This window comes from Bidens hawaiensis, unplaced genomic scaffold, assembly GCF_021521415.1.
Source record: "Bidens hawaiensis isolate Kalapana, Puna unplaced genomic scaffold, B.hawaiensis_p1.1 tig00002735_1, whole genome shotgun sequence".
Taxonomy (NCBI): domain Eukaryota; kingdom Viridiplantae; phylum Streptophyta; class Magnoliopsida; order Asterales; family Asteraceae; genus Bidens; species Bidens hawaiensis.
Genome location: NW_027491147.1, coordinates 2,212,343 through 2,225,738, shown reverse-complemented (window position 1 = coordinate 2,225,738; position 13,396 = coordinate 2,212,343). Strand labels below are relative to the sequence as shown.

General features: G+C 32.7%; 1 protein-coding gene and 1 non-coding gene across 2 annotated transcripts; one reads left to right on the top strand and one right to left on the bottom strand.

The window, feature by feature from the left end:
• Positions 1–3,492: 3,492 nt before the first annotated feature.
• TRNAI-AAU (transfer RNA isoleucine (anticodon AAU)) lies at positions 3,493–3,571 on the top strand. The gene has a single exon. It is a non-coding gene; the product is annotated as a tRNA-Ile (tRNA).
• Positions 3,572–4,752: 1,181 nt separating this feature from the next.
• LOC143620921 (uncharacterized) lies at positions 4,753–5,532 on the bottom strand. The gene has a single exon (XM_077092491.1). It carries the CDS (start codon positions 5,530–5,532, stop codon positions 4,753–4,755), a length of 780 nt encoding a protein of 259 aa, XP_076948606.1.
• Positions 5,533–13,396: the final 7,864 nt, after the last annotated feature.

Sequence of the window (13,396 nt, the reverse complement as noted above, 5' to 3'; positions counted from 1 at the left end):
TATTTAATTACATAATTTGTACACCCTAGGGAGAATGGTTTTTTTTAATGAATCTCGAACTAGTGGTGAAGCTTGAACAAGAACATCGAGGGGCCGAACTTAAAATGTATTTTTTTTAAAAAACATAAACCAGGGGGGCTCAAATTTTCGATCGAAAACAGGTAATTTACACTACATAAAAATTTACGGACGAAAAACAAGTAAATTTACACTATTGTATAAAAAAGGAGGGTGGGAGGCACCCCTGTCTCTAAAGAAGCTTTGATGGTGTCTCAAACTTAAGTTCGATATGTATTATCCCCGTATCATCTTTCTATTAGTCGTGTTCGTGCGTCTGTGTGTGTATATTAAACAAACTCATTAACCATTAAACCAAATAACGAATTTAAACATTCAAGCCCAGTAACTATTTAACTCGTCCATCTTAAACCACTACTACACTATTAACATGATAATAATAAAAAGGCATTTTAGCACTCCTTACCACATGCGTACATACGCATACATACATGCATATAATTGATATGGTCTAGATTATACAAATCTACATAAATAGGGAGATCAAACCTAAGCATTACGCCAGGCGTACATTTTTTCGGTCTTGATGTACTCGTTATAGCAAACGAAAGAGAAAACCCATAAATATAGTCGTAGAATAACCAAAAGGGTTTTGAAACGTTTTGTTTTGTTGTTTTTTTAATTATGCAACGTCTAACTCGGTGTTCCTAAACTCGCACACTATGGCAAGTACCAAACAAAATATAATACCTAAATATAACGTGTTCGATTAATTGGTTAGTTAAATATACGAGTTAATTTATAAAGGAATTAAAAAATCAAAAACAAAAAAAATTACTGTGCATGTAGCTTTTTGTTAACGGAGAGTTAATATTTCCAACACTTTGAATTATTTTTGGCTTAGTTTTTTATTTAATGATACTCCTAATTTGTTCATATTTGAATTTTAAAGATTTATTCTAAAAACTAGTTAAAGCGAAGAACCATACGTGTTTCAAATGAAAAAATTAGCTAAAAGCAATGAATTTATATAAAATGGAAGGTGGAGATGTCCGTCAAAATCGATATAATGCATGGAAGATAAATTAGTACAAAAATATCATGATGATTTATCAAGGTTAGGAATAGTTGTTGAATGGAGTATGGACGGCAATCTTAATAATTTGAGATTAGTTTCATGGCATATTAAACTTAAAAGGAAGTTGGGTGGAGGTGGAGATGTAAATAAAAAACGATATGGAACCGGTTATCCGGAAATGAACCATACCGGTTCCTATTTAAAACCGGTTTAAGCCAAACCGGTTCTCAAACCGAACCGGACTGTCGGTTCGTTCATTCACAATCAAACCGGTTTTTTCCTCAAACCAAATTAAACCGGATTTAAACTGAGCCGCGCCAGTTTAGATCAGTTTGTCAAGTTCTTCGCTTAAACCGGTTTGGGTCAAACCAACTTTGACCATACAAAACCCAAACCGTTCGGTTTGAAAATAACCCGTTTTGTATACCTCTAGGTGGTGGGAAACAAACATGGGGGATGCAGTAATTAGTAACCAGGGGGTAGCTTTCGTCGGTAGTGTAATATTTTTTATTTTTAGTGTTTTTCATATTTCGCTACCCCAGAAAAAATATAATGTTTTCCCTCTTTGTTTAAAGTCCAACTAAAACAAAAGCTAAAACTAATTAAGCTCAACCAAATTAAAGCGCAAACTAAATAAAACAATTGCTCGAAGTTCCCTTATGCTTTGACGTTTGGTTTAGGCCGAATATCAACATTCGATAAAACAAATTTTCATTCACCCACCGTCCACTCCACGCTGCCCTGACCCCCTGCCTCCTCCAATCACCGGACCTCCACGTTGCTGCCGAGTAGCCAATGGTTGGTGATCCCTCAATTCCTCTTCCACGGTTCGACTTCTACTTGTTTATTTAGGTATTCTTCTAGTTTTATTTAAATTTGTAGTAATTGTTTAATTTGTTTATATAAATTGTTAACTTTGAATTGTTTTTGGGCATGAATTAAATATTTGAATGATTGATTATGGTTTATTGGATATTTGAATAATGTAAATTGGAATTGATTAGGGATTTAGGGTTTATGTGTAAATTAGAATTGATTATGAATTTATGGTTTAAATTTTGTTTCTTCGAAAATTAGGGAGTTTGGAAGATGAAACAACATAGCCTTATTAGTAATCTTTTTAAACGAAAATAACAAGAAAATGATGATATCGATTCAACACCAAGTTAAAAAAAATTATATATGAAATATGATCAAAAGGAATTCGGTTATTATATAAAATACGGTAAAAAAAATATCCGTTTGCATTGTATGAAATACGGTAAAAAAATATGAACGTTACCTCTAAAATTTTTGTCTAGATCCGTCACTGAAAACAAAAGAATGAAGATGGCATTCTTTGGGCCATAATTAACAGAGTAATGGGCTACAATATTCTGATATAAAGTTGATCATGTGTTAGGCTAATTTACAAGGAATTTTCGAGCAGACATGAGATGTTAAATAACTAGGGACGGTTGAAATTTCATTACAAGTAGTCTTGGATAACCGGTTGTTCAAAATGAGGAAATTTTGAAAAACAAAAACTGTACCTGTACGTATTTGGAATTTTGAATATTTCCTTATAGGAATCGGATACAACACCCAACAAGGCAACAACCGAGTCATACAGGTAAACTTCTCAGCCACAATTTATGAAGCTTTTATGGATATTCCACACTATATTATTCAATTTTTTTAATTTATATCAAATTTATTCCTAAACAATTTTTCCAGAATCTAAAAGTTAAAGGCCTGTTTAACTTGAGTATGCTGAAAAATGACTAAAAATACAAGGGCATAAAGCATTCATTTGTACTAAGAAAAAGAAACAACTTACCGTATCGTAACATTGTTGGAACAAACACATAATTTCATCATAATTAACACTTTATGTGCGTGAAACTGTTTACATTACCCGCACGCACCTTCAGTAACTTCAAACTGTTAATTCTCCTAGGAGGTGATTATAAACCCGAAGGCCGAATGAATCAACTGTATTTTTTTATAATTTATTCACTTGTTTATATTTTTATTGTTTATTTACCATTTATTTTGTGTGATTAAATTTAAAATAATTGTTACTGTAAACTTAGTGTTGTTATATGTACATGCACGTATTTCCACCGCATCACACGCCGAATTTCCTAGTTTAACACATAAGCATGCATGAAAGTGTATAATACTTAAGATAATACCGAAGCTAAAACATATGTTATATTCATTTTCACATGCGTTATGTTTTCGCATTAGTACAAGTTATTTGTTTATAAACGAATAAGATGAAAAGTTGTTTCATGTTTATTTATTTAACTAAATTGAAACAAGCAAACTTATAATAAAATAATCTGCTAAGTGTTCGATTAAGCTACAACTTCTATCGTTCATGAAATCTTATCGTTGTATCTTATTATAGTGGCCTATTAGCTCATTTGGTTAGAGCGCCGTGCTAATAACGCGAAGGTCGCAGGTCAGGTTCGAGACCTGCATGGGCCGCAACTTAATAAAGGTTTTTTATTTTGCTTAATTTTTCATTTAATGAGAAGAGTCTACCTAGAAATAAGGCCCAGACCCAGAAAGAAGCCCAAGGCGCAAGAGACTAAAAGCCCATAAGAAGGAAGTTTGACTTGCCTCCGATGTCGTCCCCGCTAAGACAAAACCAAAAGTTGGCTGCTCCTACGGAACTTCATCCCTATCTTTATGGGATAGTGAGATGAATACTATAGAGGTATTGGTACTGCTTGAGATTTTGAAAGTGATGATGATCTCACGGTGGCCGAAATGTTGACTACAAACAAGCCATCAATCACCCTCAATGCCCACATAGAAGAAGTGTAGCGTGAAGAAAGATTTAACTAGGTTAGAACCTATCTCATGTATGATACCCCTCCCGAAGAAAATACCAACTCGTGACCCCAACACGCTATTAACCTCTACCACCCGTCTGACTCAGCTAATGTTTCCAAGTTCTCAAGATGGATTACTGAAGCATCATTACTACCCAAACTTCTTGTTCAGTCGATCTTCTCTTCACATCAATAAAAAAAAGTATCATTTTTAAAAACATAACTTATCTCATATATGGAGTATTATTTTGGCACTTGCAAATTTTCAAAACTGCAGATACGATTTTTTTTTCTCATGTGATTAAAGGGCTCACAAACTATCTAACTTTGAAGTTGCCTCTAAGTTTTGTAATTAGTTATATTAATAGTTTTATAGATTTACAAACATTCATAATTACAAGTTTGGTTGGTCAAAAATGTGATTAAAAAAAGGAATTTGAAGCTTCAACAAAAAGCTCAAAAGGAAGAGGCTTGGGACACAATTTTTAAAGCCCAAAACATCATGCATAAAGTACTAAATATATTCAAAAGAAACCATAGCTATTAGCTAATAAGGTAACGTGTAGTGGAGTATTATAAAATGGAATGATTTTCAACATGTGTCGCCACATTACCAGCTAGGTTATTTTTATTTTAAAGGTGTAGTAATGTTTCATATCAAAACTACCCTCCCCCGCCCACCCCGGTTGTCATTAGTCCATTTAATAAAATAATACTTTTTTTAACCCAATGAGAAATCTATCCCCTTGCCCCACATACCGTCGAGGGACGGTGTTGTAGCCAAACATCGCTCAAAACCAATTTCTTTATCGTCTCATTACGCATAGACTATTAACATTTATAGATATACTTCAACTCATCATCTTTCTCATCATCAACAAACGCCACAATCGGAATCGCATTCTCCGGCTGCAAACTATACGAATTCGGGTTATCATCCACAATCACCCCCTTCTTCAAATCCCGCCCCAAATTCGACAAATCCTTAACGAACCGCCCGTCTAGCTCGGTACAAGAATCCCTATACAATCTATACGAGATCAACCCGTCTCGGTCCAACGTATCCAGCACCAGCGACGCGTATTCCTCGATTCCCGCGGTGAAGACAACGATTTCAAACCCCTTTTCGTGCAAGAATTTGAGAAACTCGTCGACGAATGGACGCTTCGTGACGTAAAATGTCACGCGTTCCCCGTCGAGTAACGGGTTCACTATGAAATCGTAATGTTGGGGACGGATTAGCCCGGAGGCGGGTACCGAGTGGATTAGGGTTTCGTCAACGTCGAGGAACACGGTCTTTTTATTATCGGGAATTAACGGGGGTAACGAGGCGGTAACGGTGTCCTGGAAGAGTGATCGGCGGGCCGTGGCGATCGAGTGATCACCGGGGAATTGTTTGAGGATTTTGTAGCCTTTCTTGACCGAGGATTTGCGGGTTGGAGTGGCGATACGGACGAGTTTGGAGAAGATTTTGATGAGGCGGCGACAGGTGTGGATCGATTTGTTGATGGAGGAGACGACGACGGAGGCGGTCTTGGTTGAGGAGGTGATCGGAGTCTTCTTCCGGCGGCGGAGACTGGTGTGGGTTGACTTCTTGGCTTTGGACACCATTTTTGAGGGGTTTGGGAAATGGTTGGTGAATTTCGGGTTTAATTCAGATTTGAAATTAGGTTCGGGGTAACGGTCGGAAAATGGGTAGGTTCGGTACCGAACCATGTTGTTTTTAATAAAGATATAAATTGGAAAAGTGAATAAAGAGAATTAGAGAAATGCTGGAAATTGTTTTGAAAAATTCTTCTTTTGTTTTGGCGGGAGCAAAAGGGCAATTAAATAGTGTTTGTTTAAAGGGTAAATTATTTTGTATTTCTTTAAAGTAATAGTTCTAACAAAAGATCTTATTATTTTCTCTCAAAACGAGACTAGCAAGATACTAGCCCTGATACATTACAACGTCAAATTATATGTTTCACTTGTTACAACCGAATACGATCATCTACCCCACCTAAATTCTATATAATCACACTAGATTAGAGATAAAATCATATCACCCTTCCCTTGTAAATCCAACCTGTTTTGCTCGATAACGAACCCATAAAAAGCTAAGAGCTTTGATTTCAGCCCGAATAGTCGCGGGAATCTCTTTTGGAACAAGATCTCCCCACACCAAGTGTCAATCCAATTGCGTACCATCCTTTACATCCACTTTCATTTCTTTTGCAAGGTCAACTCCCATGGCTTCCATTTCACTGTGAATTCTAACAATGTATTTCCACGCCCCCGAAAATGAAACCTTGGCAGGAACACTAGACCAAGCCCAGTCCGAGTGATGCACGACCTCGACAATATTCCGCCAAAGTGCATTTTTTTGCTCTTGAATCTCCACCAACATTTGATCAACATCGTGAGGTTTGCATCACTTAATGAACACAATCAGAGCCCCCCCCCCACCCACCCACCTTTAACTAGCGGTATCATCTTTTACCATGCCACTCAGTTTATTTTATTCTCATCCTCCAAAGTAACGGTTATAAGAAATCATATCTTAATTCATTTTTTTTTATGAAAACAAGAGTGTGAATACAAATGTGCATACAAGTAAGCTAAAAAATTGCAATTGTCGAATATAGGTTTAACAATAACTGTATAGTTGTTAATCAATCATGTGCAAGATCGAAGACAGGAGAGTAACCATAAAATTTATGTGTCAATGTAATGAGGATGTGTTTGAAAATTAGCAAATTTGTAACTTTTAAGAGCATTCATAGCCCGTCTCTCATTCTTATCTCTATAGTTACATTAAAAATATTAAATTTTTCTCTCATGTTTAATTAAATAATATATTTTTATATCCTTATCATTACAGTTTTCTCTCTTCTCTACACAACCAAATCAAGAAATATTAAAAAATAAATAGCGGCGAACAAAGTTTCCTTAAATTTACAAAAAAAATCACTATTTTTCTCTCTCTACACCCTATAATTTACATCCACAACCACTTATATACTCATCCTATAATTTGCAAATTCCCTTCATATAATTTTAGAAAATGGGTTGAGAATGCTCTAAGTTGGTGTATTTGAAAGTCCTAAAATAAAATAAAAATGGGATATTGATTGAACCATTACCTAAATTATGATGAACATCTAACAAAAGTTTCATCATGAGGGTGTTAAGATGAATGTTGAGGGACCAAGTTTGTCATTGATCGAACTAAGCAAATTTGTTGACTGAATATGTGAATATCACATTATTTGGAGTCTAGAAATCAAGTGTGAAAAAGAAAGATCATTCAACCATTTCACAAGTAGCAAAAGATTGGTAAGTAATCTTGATTCAAAACCCCAATTTTATATATTAAAAATAAGTTATGGTGGTATGATTATATTATAGAGTGTTTTTGTTGATAAAACTAGTTAGAATGAATGTAAACAAATCAATTTTGAATATTGGATGTAATTTTAGGGAAACAACAATTTTGGTCGAAAATGGGGGTTTCTATGTTCTTAAAACAGTCATATAAGCTACCGGATTTTTGTTAAACGGTTGCGTACAACTTTAAACAGGTGTATAACTGTATTTGCTGCAATGCCATTTCAAATGGTGGTATACAACAGTAAACGACCATATAGACTACTTGATATTTGTTAAATAGACGTATAGCCGGTTGATGAATTTATGAAAATGTATAAAAGTTATTTAAGTGGCATATAACATTTTCCAGAGTGATACATGAGGTTACTAGTTTGAGGCTCGTGTATTACACGGGTAATTGTTGAAAATTTTAAACTTTAACCATTAAAGGAAATACATTCAACAACATCATCATATATTATTAATACAATTACAATTTACATTAATATTATATAGATCACATAACTAAGATTACACAAATATGTTACAAATAAGTAAAATTTTTCTTATACACTACATTTGTGATTGTATTTGTCGGTATACAATGTTTATCAAAAATCAAAATATTTAGTACATGTCTGCTCATAACTCTTGATAAGGTAACATATAGGTCTGCTTATAACTCTTTCGTGTGACAAGTAAGATTCTTCAAGTACATATAAACCCTAGATAAATGATAATGTATCCATGAAATTAACAAAAAAAAATTCGTATACATAAAATATCATACATTTAAATCAATTAATATGATGTCATTTGAGATCATCAGCTCTTGTTTATCCAAAAAATCATGATTATCCTAAAAACCAAATTACCTAAAATTTGATGGGATAATCACCTTAGAATCCTTAGAATTTGAAATTAATTTATCATGATAAATTTGTTGTCATTAATATTCTGTATATGACAAATTTTAAATTAATTTTATATTTTACAATTAAAAATTGTATAATCAAGGAACATATATAACTGGAAATTAAAATATAACAAAATGATTTGTTTCGTTTCATATAAATGTAATTGCTAGAAAAATGACAAAGACGTACTAGCCTTAAATCATGTTCAAATTACGGTGATTATACAGAGTTAGAAGAATATTAGAAAATTTAAAGTTGCATAAAGTGAATGTAGTGATTCCTATTTATAATAGTTAAAAGTATTAAATTAGAAATGTTTATATTTTGAATACTAATCCCGTGTTATTTGTTAATATATGGGAAGTTGTTGGAATATTTAACTAATCGATATATATTTTAACAACTTATAGAAAAAAGAGACGCAAATATTTCGGATTTTATGGAAGCATGATAAATGACTTTTAATCGTATTAACTATTTAAAAAAAATAATGTGAAAATGGAATATTTATTTCTATTAAGTTACATTATAAGTAAGAAATGAATTTTAGTGGATTTTATTAATTTTAATAATAAATGTTATAACTGTATTTTTTTAAAAGAATTATGTATAACTTTATTATTTTGAATATAAATCATAATAAACACTTTAATTTTGTATTAACCAGCTGGTAAAACTAACATTACCCCAGTTCGTTGTATTTGTATAAAAATAAAGTCTATAAGTTAATATAATATTGAAATCATGTAATAACTGATGAAAACGATATCCTAGGTTTCAATATCCCAAATGATTTTTGAAAAACGAAAATAGTGGAATGAGAATGAAACAGATGTTTTGGTTTAACGTTTTGAATGCTTTTAGTAAGTAATTTGTCTTAAAAGGTATATTAAATTAAATATATTTAAATGTATAAAAAAGTATAAATCAAGTTATAAAATATATATTTCTAAACCATTTTGGTCTGAGTTATAATCTTTTTATTGTTAAAACTCTTTATACTACACAAAATGACATAAACATATAAAGATGACAAATAATTCATATAGTAAATCGTTATACATATGGATTATAATTATAATGTTCAAGATATATATAATAGGTATTCTCCATGTTTGCAATATTTATATAAAATGTTTGGAGAAAATTAAGAAAAATACACATTTTCCTGAATTCAAATGCGTATGAGAAAATCTTAAATCCAAATTTGTAACCAACCTTATGTAAAAAAATATGCACTCCTGCTCGAATCCAAGTTTAAAAACAATTCGTAGTTTACCATACAAATCCAAATTCTTCGGTAGTGATGCACTTTACTTTCTATAATTTGCAATTAGGCGTGACTTTAAAATTTTATTTTAACAGGCCTTCAACTTCAATTTTGATATTTTCTTATTTCACAATTAATGTTAATGAATGCATCGGTTAGGATTTACATTTAATAAAAGTATTGAATTCATATATTGAAATGACTTAAAAGATAAGAACCATATATTGAAATGACTTAAATATAAGGACCATATATTAAAATGAGTTAGAAAAAAAGGTGAGAATGGCTAGGAGATTGACAAGTGGCAACAATGTGCAGTCTTTTATTAAAATAGATAGATAGATAAGAAAGCATAACAGATAGGGGTAATAAGAAACTTTCGTATTGAAGCCAAAACTAAAGTCATATGAAAACAGTAAAAAGATTAATAAATCAATAAAACAACCTCTTCCATCAAGCCATAAAAGTCATACGAAATTCATAAAAGGATCAATAAATAAACCGTTCTTTGACCATTCAACCACCAGAAATATTTCCTCAACAATAGATCAGTTGTGATATGCTAGCACATCAGTTGAATAGTTTATAGTTTTCAAAGGCCCAAACATAACTTTTCAAGTTAATGAATAACGTTGATACAACTAAAGAGAAATGAAGTATCAAACGAAAACCACAAGATTAGAAACATCTAATAAGATATGAAAAAAGATCATATAATGTATAGGGTAAATTACATAAATAGACAAGTTTGACCAATAATTTACCAAAATAGACATGTCTATTAGCCTACATCACTCCAATCATTGGTTTTTTAACCAATAAACAACTGACACGTCACCGAAGCCGGCTAAGGCTTAGCCTTTATGGGCACGGAATTTTATAAAAAGTAAACGGGTCCCATCTTTAACCAATAAAAATTCGACACGTGTCAAAGGCGGCTAAACTTAGCCTACATCTATGGTTATTTAGCCGGTATCTTTGACTCTTAGTCGGCTTCGGGATACGTGTCTATTTAGTTAGCCGGCTCCAAATATTCCTTCTTAGCCGGCTCCAAATCGGGTTGTAGGCTAAGGCTTCACTTAGCCGCCTTCAATTTTTTCATTTAGCCGTCTAATTTTAGCCGCCAAAATAGAATATTTTACCAACCTTATTAAATATTTAGCCGGTTTCACTTTGCCGGTGTAAATTTAGCCGCCAAAATTGAATATTTTACCAACCTTACCAACTCTATTAAATATTTAGCCGGCTTCAATTAGCCGTCTTCTTACCCGGTGCAAATCAACCGGAAGGTATTCAACAACCCGATCAACAACATGCCAATTCCCACAACTATAAACGACGACGTTAACAAACATATTTTTTTAAAAAATGAGTATCTTGTGATAAGAAAGTAAAAAAGTTTGAGATGGTAAAGACGGTTTTATAAGATGTAGGGAATTTGGTTGTATAGTTTTATAAAAATGGTTGGTGAAAAATTAAATTTGGATAAGTAAAGTATTTATTGCTGATGGCTAAAACATGCCAGCTATGAGAAAAAAAATTGCGGCTAAGCGAAGCCGGCTAAATAATTAAGTGAGTAGGTAAAATATTTAATTTTGGGGGCTAAATTTACACCGGCTAAGAAGATGGTTAATTGAAGCCGACTAAATATTTAATAGAGTTGGTAAGGTTGGTAAAATATTCAATTTTGGCAGCTAAATTGACATCGGCTAAGTAAAGTCAGCTAAATAAATAATAAGGTTGGTAAAATATTCAATTTTGTCGGCTAAATATTTAATAAGGTTGGTAAAATATTCAATTTTGGCGGCTAAAATTAGATGGCTAAATGAAAAATTGAAGGCGGCTAAGTGAAGCCTTAGCTTACAAGCCGAGTTGGAGCTAGCTAAGAAAGAATATTTGGAGCCGGCTAACTAAATAGACACGTATCCCGAAGCCGGCTAAGAGTCAAAGATGCCGGCTAAATAACCATAGATGTAGACTAAGTTTAGCCCATTTTAGTAGTTTTATACATTTTATTAAAAGCTCCAGATACTCTGCCAAACTTCTAAATATATATAAAAAACTACAAGTACTAGCTTTCAGCTACAGCTACTAGCAACCAGCTTCCTGCTACAACTACCAGCTAGTTTTGTCAAACATACTCTATGTTATCATGCCATATACATTCTTAACTGTCATAAAACATTTTAACCACAGGCGACAATTGTCTCCTTTTGGATACATATTACCGATCATTACCCAATAGGTGGGGGTGGCCCTCTCATTGTTTTATAAGTAACGAATTGGAAGTTATTTATTTAACAAGAAACAAGAGTGAAGAATTTGTAGCATTTCATATAAATACGTTCGTGCTTATGATCTTTAAATCGCATATAGAATCACTTCAGATAACAGAGAAGATTTTAAAGTCGGAAAATCATCAAAAATAATCATCACAATCAAAAGGAAAGTTTCACATGACACATGAGTGTAAAATTGGTACACCAATAAAGTTTGTATCATTTGTTTTTAACGTGACATTAGACATTAGTCATAATCCTTCACGGAGATAAGTCAACAACTATCTATACTATATATAATACACTAAAAAAGGGCAAATTAAGACACACATTTTTAAGTAATTTACAACACTTAAAGCATGAGATACATGTGTTAGTAAGGGTAAACTTGTCTTTTAAACACAATTTATTCAACTTACAAGTTTGGTCTCTCATCTTTAATCATATTATGTTTTCAATTTAAGTTGTAAACTAACTTCCCACCCATGATTTTTAAACGACTATAGCCTTTTCAAACGTTAATATTTTTATAAAAAAATTACACCATAAAAACAGGCATTTTATTCTCTTTAATTTGGATATGATATTGTTATAGTTTTTTTCATTTTAAATAAATTAATATGTTACATACGGGTGTTCATTGTCCAGTATAAACCGCGAACCAACGGTTCACTACGTTTTAAAACTTTTGAAACCGACCAACAAACCGAAAGTAAAAAAAGAAAAAGAAAAAAGAAGTCAAACCAATGACCGGTTTAAACGATTTCAAGGTTTTAACCAAACCAAAAATACTTATATTTGTTACGTGATTAACATGTTCAAACACCTGCTGCATCATGCGGGCACCCGTCTAGTAAAAAGTATAAGCATACTTTACTAGAAGAAGACTAGCCGTTAAGTCTATAACTATATAGAAAACCAAATCATGTGCAAAGAACGGTCTCACATGGATTATTTTGCAAGAAAAGTAAGACCTAACTTGGTCCCATCTTGCCCACGTGATGACACCATCATCAATCACAAGTTCACAACCCATGCATATCCATGACCCCACTTGTCCCCTAAATTATGTCTACCATTCCATTATTTATTAATATTATGCTCTTTCAATCACTTTATTTATATAAAACCATACCATTATTTAACAAAACCATATTTAATTTACAAAATATCATTGTTATATTTCTCCCTATCTGAATACCAGTAAAAACAATAGTAATAATAATAACATTATTATATAAAATAATTTGAAAGTTTGGTGCCGGTAAGTATCGATTGGGCCACTTGGCGGCACCGCATTGACCATTATCATTTTTTTTTGTTTTCATTAGTTCCGGCATCGTAATGAAAGTAACGAAACGAATTCGCGTAGACTCACAACCTCAACGAATGTGTCCGATAACGTTTAGGTTTTACCAACGTTCAAGTTTACCCACCGACGCCACCCATTGGCCCATCTCAATTTATATATTTTTACCATTTTTTATCTTTGGTATCGTAATGAAAGTAATTTAAACCGATCGAATTCGTGTCGAGTTACTGCCTCAAGGCCTTGGACCAACAACGTTTTAAGTTTTACCATTGCCCCGGTTCACGACTAAATAAACATCGAATGTTTTATTTATTTTTATATGTTAATTTGACAACTTTATTTTTTG

Excerpts from the sequence above, each read along its gene's own strand:
- LOC143620921 (XM_077092491.1), bottom strand. The coding sequence starts at position 5,532 with ATGGTGTCCAAAGCCAAGAAGTCAACCCACACCAGTCTCCGCCGCCGG.